The sequence below is a fragment of the Armigeres subalbatus genome, chromosome 2 (genome assembly GCF_024139115.2).
Source record: "Armigeres subalbatus isolate Guangzhou_Male chromosome 2, GZ_Asu_2, whole genome shotgun sequence".
In the NCBI taxonomy this organism is placed as follows: Eukaryota; Metazoa; Arthropoda; class Insecta; order Diptera; family Culicidae; genus Armigeres; species Armigeres subalbatus.
The window spans coordinates 87,505,948-87,522,333 of NC_085140.1; the positions used below are offsets into that span (position 1 = coordinate 87,505,948).

Here is a 16,386-nt window from a genome sequence, read left to right on the forward strand (position 1 = left end):
TAGGGGGAAAGACTTTGGGCTTTGGCAGGTTTTGTTCTATTATTGGCAGGGGGTTTTTGTCGATGAAATTTGGCCACAATGTTCTTTGATATGCAAAGAATGTTTAGGCCAAATTTGAGCATAGTCAGACATAAAAAAACCCCTGCCAATAATAGAACAAAACCTGCCACAGCCGTCATTCCCCCTATGTAATTTTTTGAATTTTATTGTGATTTTTAGCATTCAGCATAATAATACGTAACACGAAATAAGAACGGGCCCAACAAAATTATTGAATTCATTGATTGTTATAATATTTTGATCATCTTCATTTCGGTAGGTTATGAAACCAGAATATTGACATTCTATGATTTTTTTCTATGATTTTTATGTAACTGAACAAACAATATTATGTATATCCCAACAAATTAGCCACATGCAAGTGTATTGATATTAATATTTCGGGTATCACATGTGTATGTAGGTTTGTAAATGATGATGAGAAGAGATACCATACAAGTCCTGACAGGGATCTTTGATTAATTTTTGTCACATTTCCCATATGGACACCTACTTTTCTCACTCGGGATCCACAGCTGATCTTGGATAGTACTTCACAAAGTCTTGTTCTTCGAATCTGTAAAGGGCGGTATTAGATAGCTTTTTGTGGCAAGATGATTTTACTTATAGGCGTGTTCGATTGGATTGGAAACTTAGTGTTGTGATTGTATACAATAGGTTGTCTAAGGAGAGTAAACATCAATAAAAAAAGGAAACGGAAATCATACATATTCTACAAATAGAAGAATATTAACCAACAATTTAGAAATAAAACACACATCTATAGAAATAGAACGAAGAATAATAAATGCATAATCGAGAAGTGAGAAGAGCAAATCAGTGCCACATTTCCTACTGCCTACTTTAATTTGTTAGTTCAACTGTGCATGAAATCCTCAAGTTAAGGCGAAACACCATCGAATTAAACATTATTTGTTAAACTGAACATTCAATAACATTAAACCAGAGGAATAAAAAATTTCAGCCAAGAGATAAAAAACAAACGTAAAACTAGATTCAGTTTGCTCGAAAAATACCTTGTACGTGGTGTTTTTACCCGCCAGCTCTTTCTTTTCGGTTTTACGCGATTTCTAGCGAATCATTCCGAGAAACCCACAAGAGCCGGTTTGGTAACGATACGAGCGGTAATACAAATGCACAGTACACACAGAATGATGCAATATTGCACACCCGTTATAATGGATATTACAGAGAGAGAGAAAGGAATAAATATGGAAATAGAATAAAGAAAAAAGACAATGATAAGAAAAAAAGATAACAGACAACGATGTATGCATGAAGTTTTCTTTAGGGAATAAATTCAACACGAATGTTACAATAGCACTAATCAAAATACTTTGTTCACAGTGAAGCAAATGTATCACTTACAACTTGCATTTCGTAAAGGTGTATTGAAAAACAAATTGGATCGAAATTATTGAAAACTAAAGGTACAAACATGTTTAAGAAAAAGGTGGACACAAAACTTTCAAAACTAATATAAATCAAGCACTACTTTCCAATCTGACATATCTAACAAGAAAAATTTAAAATAAATCATATACGCGACACTTTACAATGCAAATCGATTTACTTGTGGACTGGATCAACTATAAATTTCTTCTTTTATTCTATAAATTATGTTAAATCGCTTTAAACACTTTCACATTTCAGAGAATAAAGTTTTCACATTCACATTTCAGAGAATAAAGTGGGAATTTTTTTCTTCCTCTGTCTTTTGTTGAGGCCAGGGGGGTCGAAATGGGCTTTGCGCGGTGTCAATTGACCTTTCCCGTCAAAAATTTTTTTTCGCTCAATCGATTCTTTGGCTTTTTTAAGCTCAACTTTCCCAAAGAACCCATATTTTTTGACGCCTCTGAGTATTTAAAAAAATAAAACAAAAATCGAAAAGCGGTTTTTTTGTGCGCCACGCCGCCGCCGCCGACATTTTTGCATGGGCGCGCCGCCGTTAAAAAAATTTCAAAATTGAAGAAATCCACAGAATTTTCCGTGGAAAATCTGACGATTTTATGGAATTTCCGTAGATTTTTCCGGTTGATCCTGTAAGAATTCTAGATATTTTTTCGTGGAATTGGTATTTGGTATGATATCCTTAAAAATTTCATACAGTTTTCCGTTGAAATTTCAAAAATACCACAGTAAAAAGTAAAATAAACTTCGAGTGTTAATTTCGAAGGATTTCCCGTTGAAATCCAAAAAAATATCGTTGAAATAGATTTTTTGAGCGGTGAAGAGTCTTTTGGCAGAAAGCCATTTTGTAGAATGCAACATTGCCCAACAAACATTGGGGGAGAATAAAGCGCTTATGTGACTGTTATTGTTCGAAGATGGTCTAGTAGTCTAGAAGTTCGAACATATCGACATAGAGAGAGAGAAACCTGAACAAAATATGACCAGAACACATCTAGATAGGAAGGTTATCGAGATGTAGAAGGACCGAATGTATGTAGATTGGAGGGACCGAGAAAACTATCGACATAGGGAGAGATATCGATATACAGAACATCGACGGAGACGAGCCAGCCTAGGGGCTGAAAGTCTCATTAATAAAGATACTAAAAAAAGAAAAAGCATCGAGATGTAGAGCGTCGACTGTATAGCTAAAATTCAATCTCTATCTGGTAAAAGCGCGAATGTCGCAAAAGAGAAGTCCAGCCCAACAATTGAAATTGAATAAGTTAGTTTTTTGGCTGAAGAAGGCTTATCAGCTTCCAATGTTTGTTGGGAGAAGATTTATTTGCGATTTATAACCTCAGAATGCAGGTTCTCATTGTTTCCTGACTTTCTGAGGTGATAAACTACAAAGAAACTCCCTGCTTGTCACTTTTATTCAAAAGAGGGGAAGTCGATGAAGAAATCCTCACTTACGACATTCGTCCTTACTCTAGATAGAGCTTGAATTGTTTGTTGGTAAGTCCGAAAGTTGTTTGGCCTAATATACTACATTTGGCTGAAGCCCATCTAGTCTAAAATTACTTTGCCGAAAATTTCATTTGGTCGAACAGTTCCTTCGGCTGAAAAAAAAAACAGTTGAACGAATAGCTCAATTACTTAAAAAGGTCATTTGGCCGCAATAAGCATTCGACCGAAAGTGTCGTTCGGCTGAATTGGTCATTTGGCAGAAAATGCAGAATATTTGTTTTGCAGAAAGGACATTTTCAGCCAAAGGACTCTTTCTGCCAAACGACCATTTCCACCAAATTAAATTTCCGGCAAATGATCTGGTCGGTCAAAGGGCATTTTCAGAAAAACGACTAATTCGGCCAAATGACATTTATAGCACCAAAAAAATTGTAGAGCAAAAAAAAAATTCGGTCAAATTACCGAATGAGGCTTTCGGCTGTTTGTAGCTTTCCGCCAAATGTAATTTTCGGTCAAACCTGGACAAACGTTAAATTTGGTCTAATGGAATTTGGCTAGAAGACTTTTGGCCTAACCAGTTATTCGAATAAATGGCTTTTCGTCGAATGATTTTCGGCCAAACGACAGGTAGGGTCATTTGACCGATAGACACAAGGCTGAAAGGAGTTTGGCCGAACAGACTACAGTGACCGGCATAATAAAAAGCCCACTAGCCGTTTTTCATACAAAATGGTCAACTTTGGAGATTCAGATCTCGATTGCGTGTGAACCAATATTGCTGAAAATTTGACCAAAGCTCAGATATAACTTGAATTTTACCACACCTGAGTTTCGACCATATTGATTCATAGGGTAAAAAAAATATTGCGGTAATACCAAAATGATTTTCTGGCAAAAATTTATTTTTTAAATAGGGGAAAAGACGGCTTTGGCAGGTTTTGTTCTATTATTGGCAGGGGGTTTTTGTCGACCGAATTTTATGAAATTAGGCCACAATATTCTTTGATATGCAAAGAATGTTTAGGCCAAATTTGAGCATAATCAGTCATAAAAAAAAACCCCTGACAATAATAGAACAAAACCTGCCAAAGCCGTCAATCCCCCTATCTTGAAATTTTCAGCAAAACTGGTTCACACACAATTGAGATCTAGATCTCCAAAGTTGACCATTTTGTATGAAAAACGGCAAGTGGGCTTTTTTATGCAGGTCACTGTATAAAGTCAAAACCCAACCGGCCAACAATTTTATTTAGTTCAATCAAAGTTAATTGCCTATTTCCGGGGATTAAACCACCCGACTTGGACATTAATTTACAATGTTATGAAAACTCATATGTGAATATGTACGTTATGTGGAAGATATTGATTTGGAAAATGTATTGGAGGTAACCACTTTCCCTTCGATGGGAATCGAACCCATGACCCTACAGTACGCTAGACTGGTGCTTTAACCAACTAAGCTACGAAGGACCCACGAAGGAATGTGTATAGCCGCCAGACATTCTAAATAAATACTCACGCTCCTCTAATGTGGACGTGTACTATACACATGTGGAAGTGTTGGCTTGAGAAATGGATTGCGAGTGATTTGATTATGCGGCCAATTTGGGAATCTCGAGCTCGTTCAGTAACCGCTAGGTGGCGAAGGCCGACGGAGGTCCTTCGTAGCTTAGTTGGTTAAAGCACCAGTCTAGCGTATTGTAGGGTCATGGGTTCGAGTCCCATCGAAGGGAAAGTGGTTACCTCCAATACATTTTCCAAATCAATATCTTCCACATAACGTACATATTCACATATGAGTTTTCATAACATTGTAAATTTTATCTAGTTGAAATAGATATACGGCCGAAAATGTCATTCAGCTGACTGGCCATTTGGCTGAAAAAGTCGTTTGCCCAAAAAGTTGTTTGACTGTAATGGTCGTTTGGCAGAAAGGCCCCCTGGTCTCCACTGTACGTAATCAGAAAAAGTATATCCATATCATTATTTCTTTATGTTTTTAATACGATTTCAAAGTAAAAAATTATATACGAGCTGGATTGTATAAACCGGAAGTTTGTTTATAGATCCCATTATCCAATTGATAATGGTATATTTAATTATTTGAAGGGGAATTTAAAAATTTTATCAACAAAATAGTAAAATTATGGACTTTCAGCGAAAATTCTTTAAAAAAAACTTATTATTTTTTTTAATTATATCAATCTTTCAATTTACATATTATAAAGATCAATAGGACAAAAGAAGCAATACCAAATGCATTTCATGTACAGCGTCACGTATTAGCTCGTCGAAAAAAATATATCCAAAAATCATTTTACGAAAAAGTTTGCGATTATCCTCTACTGGTTTTCTCGAGTCTTGACGATTGTTAGATAAGTCGTTTTGAAAAATTGTGCTTGAGATATATTAATTTTTTTTATTGTGTTAACTAACTAAAATCGGTTAGATGATCTCTGAATATTCAAATACATACTGATTACTTTTATAAAAATAATATGGAAATTATAATGGAAAAGTGTACATATTTGAATTAACTACTTACGCGATAGCTGAGCATTAAACCCGTCTTGTTGAGCATCCAGAAAGGACAATAAACGATCAGCGTCAGTCCGTCGGTTCGATTTTCGTACCTGTTCAAATTCATTAAACATTAAATTGGATCACATTTGCATCTTCAATCAACATAAAAAGGTTATTTTTAACATCTATCTGATTTTTATGGGAGGTAGCATGGCCTAATGGCACGGCAAATGCTGGGTAAAGCGTACCATTGGTACCTCGCGTACCTGAAGAAATAAAATAAACCCCATTTTGTGATCCTTAGCATCTTACCCAGCAACTCCTATCCCTACCTCCTCGTGGCGTTGGCCGGGATACGAGCAACTTTAGGGAAGATCGGGTAACCAACCCTGGTGGGAACTATGGTCGTATGCTGACAGGGAAGGGGGAATTTGCTCCTCTCTGGAGGTGCAAATCTGACCGAGCGTCTGTTCTCCATGTTAGGAGCGGCTCACGACAGCGTCTGTTCCCTATGTTAGGGGCGGCTGATCAACTTCCAAGTGCCAGCGAGGGACTCTAAACTAAACTGTGCACACCATGTTGAATCGTGTCAGCATCGAGAAGGCAGCCCCTTCAATTCTTCAACTATAGCCTGATCAGCATCTATGCCCCAACGAACGATAAGCCTGATGACGTGAAGGATGAGTTCTATGAGAGCCTTGATAAGGCCTACGGAGAATGTCCAACACACGATGTGAAGATTGTCATCGGGAATGCAAATGCGTAGATCGGAAGAGAAATTTCTTTCGCCCTGTCATTGGTACGGAAAGCCTTCATTCCGCTACCAACGATAATGCTCTGCGACTTGTAACCTTTGCATAATGGTCTGCGACTTGTAACCTTTGCTGCTGCTAGAGGGATGGCAATAAGCAGTACCTACTTCGCGCGTAAGAATATCCGCAAACACACCTGGCAACATCCGAGTGGAGACACTTGCTCACAGATAGACCACGTGCTGGCCGACGGACGACATTTCTTGGATGTTATAGATGTAAGGTCCTTCAGAGGTCCGAACATCGACTCGGATCTCTACCTTGTAGTAGCCAAAATTCAGGCGCGACTCTCCAGCGTCACGAATTCACGAAACAACAGAATGATGCGTTTCAATATCCAACGCTTTTCAGTTGAAGGAGTGGCTGAACAGTACCACCAGAAGCTGGACGAGCGGATAGGAGATGCCACAGGATCTGGCGACGTCAACAGATTGTGGGAAAATATCCATGAAGCTGTGACTACAACAGCGCAGGAAGTGTTAGGCACTGCACAGCGACGCTAACGAAATGATTGGTTTGATGAGGAGTGCCAGCGAGTGACGGACGAGAAAAATGTTGCTAGGAGTCGAATGCTAGTGGCTCGTACCCGTTCCAATAGAGAGCGGTACAGTGTAGCAAGGGCAGAAGAGAAACGAATCCACCGCAGAAAAAAAAGGCAACACGAAGAGAACATGGATAGAAACGATATGCGGAAGTTTTACGCGGCATAAGACTGCGCCAGTGCCCGCCATGTGCAATAACCGAGAGGGGAATTTGCGACAGACAATACTTTGGTGGCAGCCAGGTGGAAGGAGCACTTCGAAGATTTGTTGAACGGTGAAAATGAAAGTGTATTAAGGAGCAGGATGGACATAGTCGGCGACGGTCAAGCTGTGGAACCACCAACGCTGGACGAGGTTAAGAAGGCTCTAAACGAGCTGAAAACAGTAAAGCTGCTGGGAAGGACGAGATCCCAGTCGAACTTCTCAAACACAGAAGTGAGCAGCTGCATCAATCAATCCACCACATTATCCAGAAAATATGGGAGGATGAAAACCTGCTTGCCGGCTGGTTGGATGGCCTCATATGTCCAATTTATAAGAAAGGGCACATACTAGTGTGTGCCAATTACAGAGGGATCACCCTTCTGAACTCGGCGTACATAATCCTGTTTAACAGACTGAGACAGCTTGAGTAGTCCTTCATCGGCGAATACCAGGCAGGTTTACGTGAGGGCCGATCAACGACGGATCAGATGTTTAGCCTGCAGATGATCCTTGATAAATTCCGGGAGTACAACTTGCAGACTCACCATCAGTTCATTGATTTCAAAGAAGGGTACGATTCAGTGAAGAGAAATGAGCTGTGGCAGATAATGTCCGAACATGGTTTTCCGGCGAAACTGAAAAAAAATCAGTCTACATGCAATTCTGGATGGCTTGAAATCAAGTATTCGGATTGGAGGCGAAGTGTCAACCTCGTTTGTGACCTTAGACTGATGGAAGCAGGGTGATGCACTTTCGAATTTATTGTTCAACATTGCACTCGAAGGCGCTATTAGGAGCTCTGGCGTGCAGAGGAACGGCACTATCATCACACGGTCGCATATGCTCCTAGGCTTTGCGGACGACATCGACCTCATTGGATTCGATCGCAGAGCAGTAGTGATGGCTTTTGTCCCACTGAAGAGGGAGACGACGAGGATAGGCTTAATCATTAACTCTACCAAGACAAAGTACAAGGTGGCAGGTAGAGATAGGGGAAAATCTAGTGATGTTGGTGCAGAGGTAGTGCTTGATGGGGATGTGTTTGAAGTTGTTGAAGAATTTGTTTACCTTGGAACGCTTGTGACATGTGATAATGACGTTTCCCGTGAAATGAAAAGATGTATTGCTGCTGCGAATAGGGCCTTTTACGGATTACGTAACCAGGTTAGGTCCCGCAACATGCAGACGGAAACGAAATTTGCTTTATACAAAACTCTGATTCTACCAGTGGCCCTTTATGGACATGAAGCGTGGACATTAAAACCGGACAGGACCGGAGAGCTTTCGGGGTTTTCGAGCGAAAAGTGCTGCGTACAATACTCGGAGGGAAACAAGAAAATGGTGTGTGGCGCAGACGCATGAATTATGAGCTGTATCAAGCATGAGCATGAGCTGAGCATGAGCATGATTGACCGCCCACGGTTGCTACTCCGTTATTGCCAGGTCAGCTGCAATTACACAGAGAACCAACAGATGAAGTTTGGGACTAACATCATCTTCAATGTGTAAGAACTGGTGACCCAAAAATAAACAATACCAGCGCCGGCCGTGTCCGAATGCAGGTCAATTAAGGAATGGGTAGGAAAATGTTGACATGATACTCGCTTTAATAGAAGCCGACGAGTCATCTGCACTTCCACGAGAAATCACTGGGATGTTGGATATATGGGGAAGGTATTGTGGCAGGGTTCGTTTTGGTAAACGGTATGCCGTGTATAGCGTGTAGTTTGATTAATTCAAAACATTATCGAACGAACACTAATTATGTTAATTACCGACCGCACTAAGCAGAACAAAATTGTCGATGACCAGCCGATCTCTCTGCTAACCGCACAAAGCAGAACAACATTTTCGATGACCAGCCGATCGTTCTGCTTACTAACGCGAACTGAATCTTCACTTTCTATTTAAATTACTCACCCGCACATAGCAGAACAACATTTCGATAATCGGGCGATCGTTCTGCTAACCGCACAAACCAGAACAAATTATGTGATGACCGGCCGATCGTTCTGCCTACCAAATAAATCACGACTGTACGTTACCTCTGAATGCTGAACATTTGTCTTTCAAGCAACAAACAAACATGATATACTTTTTTCACTCAATTCCGACAGAAAATTTGATACTCCTAAATAAACGTCTCTGAGGTATGTTTTTAAGTAAAGCATTGCGATTAATTAAATCTATTCACATATCGACTGCACAAGCAGATCAAAAGCTTCTGATTCTCGCAAACAATCTGCATATCTAATAAAAACGCACTCTGATCTATTTTCTTACCAACCTAGCATTTTTACCACTCTTCAATGAATCATCTATGTTTTAGACTTAAATGTATTTTCTATTAACAAAAATGGAAAGCGAGGAAGATAGTTGGCAAAAGAAATATATTTGAAATAGGCATTGTGATGGAAGATTTGAAGATAGTCAAAATAGAAGGCAAGCAAAGGCCAGAATAAATATATTGTGAAATGAACCTCCGTAAATTGGATTTGTCTTGCTCCAATCCATTTTCAATCATCTATCATTCATTAATGAATCAATCTTTGATGAATGTACAATAATTAAAAATTACATATTAAGAAGAAAATGCAAAAATAGATGATAAAATTTAAATTTGAGGGGACGTTTTTTTTCCGCCTTTCTCGCCCTCTGGAAAGAAAAAAAATGAATGACAGCCCTCCCGTCCTACTTAGTCACACTTGGTCGACAACTAAGAAGCTTTGCACAAATCCAAAAATTTATATTTGTCTGTCTAGGCTATATGTGTGGATGTGAGCGTGTATGTGTGTACAAAAAATAGTGTGCCGTACGGCCGATCACCTTTACAGTCTCTTAAAATGCTCCTGCAGGTACGGATTCACACTGCTTCCGCCCACATGGGTCTCAATTGCGTACTGTTGGTTACTATCAACTCCCCAAAGCCAACATTTTGCGCTCCCTCATGTACGGATTCGCACTGCCTCCGCCCTCATGGGTCTCAATTGCGTATACTAGCACCCATATTGGTCCCATCTTCGTATTGGAAGTATCTTACTGTTCCCCTGAAATCCCATTTTCACATCGCATGAAAAAATAGTTTATTTTGGGATACTTGGGTTATCAATGAATAAAGCGACGAAAAACAAACGAAATCCTAAGACCATCAATATAACCATATTAGATACTTACAATAGCTTCATATTTGTCTAACCTGCAATCGTTCATGTTCGACCGTTTCAAGACCTGGCCCTATCCGCACATAAAATCTCGTAAAGCTAAAATATAATTGTACCGTGGAGGCACCATATTTGACGCAGTTAAGAAAATTTTAAAAAGTATCATTATTTAAAAAATAATTCCAAAATGGATTCGCTTAATATTCTGCATAACGAGCTTAGTACTATTATAGAATGTGTAGAAATAATGAAACTTCGAAATATAAGTGTATTTCTTAGTTTTTTAATCTGTTTTTATGCAGTACTTGAGGTGCCCAACTTGACGCCCTAATTTTACTATGTTCCTTATTTGACGCAAAGTTGTTCCTAATTTGACGCACTTCAAAACTATGTTAAAACTCAATCAATTTAATACCTAATTTTTTTATTATATAAAGACAGTGTAATAGAACTTGGTATGATATAAAATAAAAAGTTAATTAATTATACAAAGAGACATTTTTTTGTTCAGATGTTCTGCAAGTTATATGCTCTGTGGCATGTAAGTGTTTTGTTAGTTTCATAAAACCTGCACATCATTCAAAATGCTTCTTATTTAGGTCTTACACCATGTCAAAATATATATTTGCGGGAAAATTAACTTTTACATTTCATTACATAACCAGCCTACCATGGTCTGTTGTATTTGTAATAAAAACATAACTTTCTTTGGCAATCTGCAATTTTGAATCTATAAACTGAGAAGTTCATATAGCTTCTGTCTAAACTGAGAAGGATACAGAAAACGCAACTTGTATATGAACGCTTTTAGAACCACATTGAAGCTACCAATCTGCAAGTGTTACGTGACCGGCAGATATATCTAAAAAAATACGAGCTGCCCATCTATATACATTTTTTCAATCATTTATTTATTTATCATCAGACTAAGGCCGGAGTGGCCTGTGCTGCACATAAAAGACTTCTCCATTCAGCTCGGTTCAAACTATTAACAAATAAACTATTAACATAAACTGAAGCTTATATGAGAAAGGCAGCCATATTTTTGTTTGATTTCATATTCAGGGTTGCACGACTAGTAGCGACATAGTATAAAATTGAAAATGTGTTCATTGTTTTGGTTTGTTAGAATTTCGTACAAAGAAAGTAAATTGAATTATATGATACTAATTTATATTAAAATATTGTTTTCCCGCTAGAATTCTAAAACCAGCATATAAAAACAGCATAATTACCAAATATCTGTGAGAAACGCGTCAAATAAACGCATCAAAATCGAAGGCAGCATAAGGCATACTATCATGGGCTAGACACTTAGTGGAATGATCCAATGTTGACTAATATTTAAAGTAGTTGAGAGTTAGTTAAAACTTAATGAATACATATTGCTTTTCCTAAGACTATTATTGAGGTTTATTAGCACTGCCTTGTCTATTCGTATGATAAGATTAATTAGGAACATCATAATGCATTGTGAGCCTAATTTGACGCAGAACGTAATGCGTTCGAATGTTGCAATGTTCAACGTAAAAGGTAAAGCTTACTCATAATGCTCAGCTGTTTGTATGTAGGGGTAAAAGATTCTCACAAAAGTTATTTTGCGTGAAAAAATGATCATTCGATCCTTAGCATTGTGGCTAAGAAAGAAAAAAATTGACGCATTATGATTATGACTTCCATATATTTTATTCGGGTACGTTGATTCTTCATAAATAATATGCTTTTTATGCCATATATGCAAAGAAGAAGAGCAAATAAAGCCATCTAGCTTGATTCGTTGATATATTTTTTGGCGAAAATAGGTTTTCTGCATCATTTGATTTGAGAGTGCGCCAAGTTTGGACCTGCGTCAAATATGGTGCTTCCACGGTACTTCGGCCGTGCACAAACCGGGGCAAACTCATAAAAAACTTTGCAGGAGCAAATTCAATCAATTCTTTGCACTAATCTGCAATTAGGGATAGTGGTTGATCACTATGTCAACGGCTACTGCGGAGAGCTGCGCGACAGATTTAAATGGATTGCGAGAAGATGTTCAGTATCTACAACAAACCTCCATGTCAAGACTGGATCCAATCATTTCGGTTCAACGATTTGTATTATTAAAAGACAAATCAATATATGGTGGGGATATAAAAAATAACACTTAGATATTCAGTGACATTTGGACAAACCATTTTCCCCCTTTCCACGAAACTACATTTTACTAGGCGCCTTTTAACTCTAAAGGCATTTTCTTCAAATCTGTTGTCATAAAAATCTGAACGTTCTATCTGTATAAATTTGATTTAAAGACATTTTATATTAAAACTCTTTTCACCTTCGTTCACCCTTCAATAATTTAGTGGGCCTGAGTAGAACGAGCTTGCCTCAAAAGCAAAGGCATGTTTAGCTAGTAAATGTATATATATATAGGTGTGCACTTTGATATAAAATAGAGAAGCATTCCATCGTGGAACAGACTCACCGGGCAATCCATCTGAATATCGGATTCACTGGGTTTCTTGAGAATCACAAAAACATGGTTCAGCTTCAGTTAAAAACATTTACAATACACAACTGACACACACAAGAAAGCGCGATACACTTGAATTGAAGTCATATCTACAATCTCCAGCATTTTCCAAATCTACAAAACAGTACTTTCCAAGTCAAACTAAAACTTTCTCATGAATTATGAGCTGTATCAAGTATACAAAGAAGAAAATATTGTGAATCGTATAAAATACGGCAGACTTGAGTGGGCTGGTAACTTAGTACGAATGTCGGAAGAAAGAATAGCGAAAACAATATTCAACAGAGAACCAGATAGGAGCCGGCGACTTCGTGGAAGGCCACGAACACGCTGGCTGCACGCGGTGGAATCGGACATGGTGACCCTGAACGTTCGGGGAAACTGAAGGAACATCGCCCAAGACCGACGAATATGGAGCTTTACAATACGCCAGGCATAGGTGTATCGAAGCTGTAGACAACCAGGTATCCAGGTAGGTAGCATGACCTAATAGGCTTTATATTAGCAGATTATTTTTTCATTTTTTTTCAACATTTCAAAAAATGTTTGTTATTCAATAGTAAAATATAAACATTTGTAGAAGAAGCTCGACGAATGTTAAAAAAAATTTTAAAAAAAAATTTAGTGATCACTACAAATCATTTCACAGATTTCGGCGAATTTTAGCAGAATTGTTCGAAAAATATTTCACCGAATTTCTGTTATTTTTTGGGCAAAGACCAGCTGTTAAAACCAACGAAAATCTGTAAAAAATTACCGAACAGTTCTGCTGTTGAGATTTCGGCGAAATTTCACTCAAGGATGTTAACGATCATTCAGTAATTTGCGATCGATCATTTAGTAGTTTGTCAATAACACATTCCAGAAGCTGAATTTCGAAATATGTTGTATGGTGGACTTCTAGTGCGAAGGTTTTTCTACAGCTCTGCCTAATGGTTCGTTGTTTGAATTCCACCAGTAACGGAGTTATAGCTATAGTTTCAGTAACTTAGACTAAATGATAACAAAATTCCAATCATTTAGTTTGAGTTACTGCAACTAGCGCTTTAACTCCGTTATTAGTTGAATTCTAATAACGAACCATTGGGCAAAGTTGTAGGAAAACCTTCGCACTAGAAGTCCACCATACAACATATTTTGAAATTCAGCTTCTGGAATGTGTTATTGACAAACTACTAAATGATCGAACGCAAATTACTGAATGATCGTTAACATCCTTGATTTCACTGACATCTGCGATTGATTTTAAGTATGTTCAACATGTTCTTCAGGAAATTTTCAATAATTTCGTTTGAACATCCATAAATTACGCAACGCTAGTGGAAGGGGGTTGCCCAAAGTGGGACAAATAAGTCAAGCACGGTAGAATTTTTCAACTAGGTACTCACTTAACACCAAGCTGAAGAGACATTACTTCCACTGAATCGTAAGCATTGAATGTCCACACACCGAACTCCGGCGGTTGTGCTGGAATCTCCGTTGTGCAGGACCAATCCTTTTCCAGGTAATTTACGAGCTGTCAAGATACATAATAAGAATAACACTGAAAACAATTATATCAAGCCAGTCTAACGCAGCTCCACATACCCTAGCCACAATGTAGGACGTCTCCGTTCCCGATCGAGCTGCCGTTTTCACCGTCGGAAGGTGTAGCAATTCACCCGGTCGGAGCAACTTCTCCCCATAATCCAAATAGTCTTCACCGACAATCGTAGAAGTGGTGGACAGACTTTCCGTACTGGTGACGATATTAGCATCCAGCTCCCGCCGAACTGAACAACCCGCCACGGAAATGGTCAATCCAATCGGTAGTGCGTTCCGCAACATCAGCGGTGGTCGCAGGTGAATCTCGAAACATGCACTCAGCATGGTGTACTTCGAGGTTACCTCGTGGAACACGTCGTGCCGCTCGCGAATGGCCTAGAACGTTGGAATTACTGAGCTTAAAAGTGCAGATTTAAACTCATGAAAATACTCACATTGATATAGAACGGTTCAAATGTTTTGATTGGATCGCACTGCAAAGACTTAATTAGGTTCAAATTATTGGGCGATTCCTTCCAACTGATTCCTTGGGCCGATGAATGATAACCCTTCATCGAAAAATGAAGATCCATATTGTTGTACAAGAAGTAAAGTGGAACGTTGAAGTATCCTCCAGGGCGAACTTCTCCGACCACGTATTTCTCATGATTGATGTATTGTTGAATGTAAATAGCGGCAGTGAAGTGGTTATAGATTTGAACGATTCCCCGCAGCACCACCACCGTTGCTCCATGCTCGATCTTCACCTCAGATATGATGGCCCACGGGTCCTGATCTGTTTTGCGGAAGATGGGAAAATAACGTTTGTCCGATTTGTACACCGGAAGCGTCAGCTCCTTTTCTGTGTCCCCGACAATTACTTTGAGGAACTTCTTCTTAGTGCTATTTTCGTTGTCCTGCATTACAGTTAGCATGGACAAATCACTGTCCTTTTCACGAGGTTCTAAATGAAGTCGACCATTCGACATCACTATGCAACTGCTGACTTCCTGTTCGCCGGTCTGCTCTACTGCAATGAATTCCTCCTCCCGGTTCGGCTGCAGATGAGATGGATGTATCAAGAAGTCACCTCCGAGGAAATTAATTTTGATGTCTTGGCCGGTGTCATTTTGAACCGTGTATGGAGCAACGATCTCTGCCTTTGCTATTCCCTCTCGCTTTATAGCTTCCGAGAAGGCTTTTCCCAAATTTTGGAACACATCCAAGCAAGTCTTACTGACGGTCATTTCCAAGCTATCTCGAGAAGCAACATTGATTTTTGTGGTGGGATCCCTAGAGCGGTCCTCGTGGTGATCTACCTCAAGCTCAAACGTCAGCTCCCAAGGAAGGTTTTCAATGGATCCGTTGGGCTGCTCTATCTCGTTGGGTTCTATTACATATTCCCATAGTGCTAACGCCTGATTGAAGTACGACATGCTCAACCGTAGGGAGCTGCTAATCTTCATATCCGAACTCCAGTTTGCAACCTCTGCTTGCATGCTGGTTTCGATGAAAAGCATTGGAATTGTGTTCATACCCAAGCCAGTTTCGATGATTAACGATATGGAAGGCACCTCGACCATACACCTCTCCTCCTTAATATCGATGGTTCGTAATGACTCCAAACTTAATGCATCCTCGGCCAGCTCCGGGCGGATGAACCAGAAGTCATCCGGATCATAACCTTGGATGTCCCATAGTGTGCTGTGATCTTCCGGCAATTGAGTGTCATCAAGCTTGGCCTGCTCGTTTGCGGTCAGGGTCTGCAAAGCATTGTTCATCAGTTCGATGACAGCCGGCGAGACGCAGATTTTGATGTTGGTCGAATTCAAACTGAGATGCAGACCCTTGTCTTCCGGTGTCGAACCATTCAGGCTAATCGAACAAGGGTGGATGACGAAATGTTTGGTGTCATTGCGGCGCTCCGGATTGAACTCGGCATAATACAGACAGAAGTCTTTCAGCTCACCTTTGATGACCTGACGTTCGCCGATCAGGCGTACGTTGAGCGAAATCTCGTTATTTAGGATCAAGGCGTGACAGTTGATGTCGTCCATCTGCTCCACCAGAATAATGTCCGGCTGTTCAATTTTGATAATGAACGTCATCTGTCCGACCTCTGATTTTTCCGAAGGAGCTGCAAAATTTTGATAATGTTATCGAAGAATGGTAGCCAATGGTTT

The 16,386-nt window shown here is 39.3% G+C and overlaps 1 protein-coding gene across 9 annotated transcripts in view; it reads right to left on the bottom strand.

The window, feature by feature from the left end:
* LOC134209755 (intermembrane lipid transfer protein Vps13) overlaps positions 1-16,386 on the bottom strand; it is a 63,698-nt gene that overhangs the window by 13,273 nt on the left and 34,039 nt on the right. For 5 of the 9 annotated variants that reach the window (XM_062685773.1, XM_062685775.1, XM_062685770.1 and 2 more), the window contains 5 exons: positions 14,659-16,340; positions 14,267-14,599; positions 14,068-14,195; positions 5,468-5,555; positions 554-616 (listed from right to left, as the gene is read on the bottom strand). In XM_062685773.1, the coding sequence (XP_062541757.1) occupies positions 554-616; positions 5,468-5,555; positions 14,068-14,195; positions 14,267-14,599; positions 14,659-16,340 (2,294 nt within the window). Of the gene's footprint in view, positions 1-553; positions 617-1,076; positions 1,131-5,467; positions 5,556-14,067; positions 14,196-14,266; positions 14,600-14,658; positions 16,341-16,386 lie in introns of all 9 variants that reach the window. The other 4 variants (XM_062685772.1, XM_062685771.1, XM_062685778.1 and 1 more) reach the window with 2 other exon arrangements.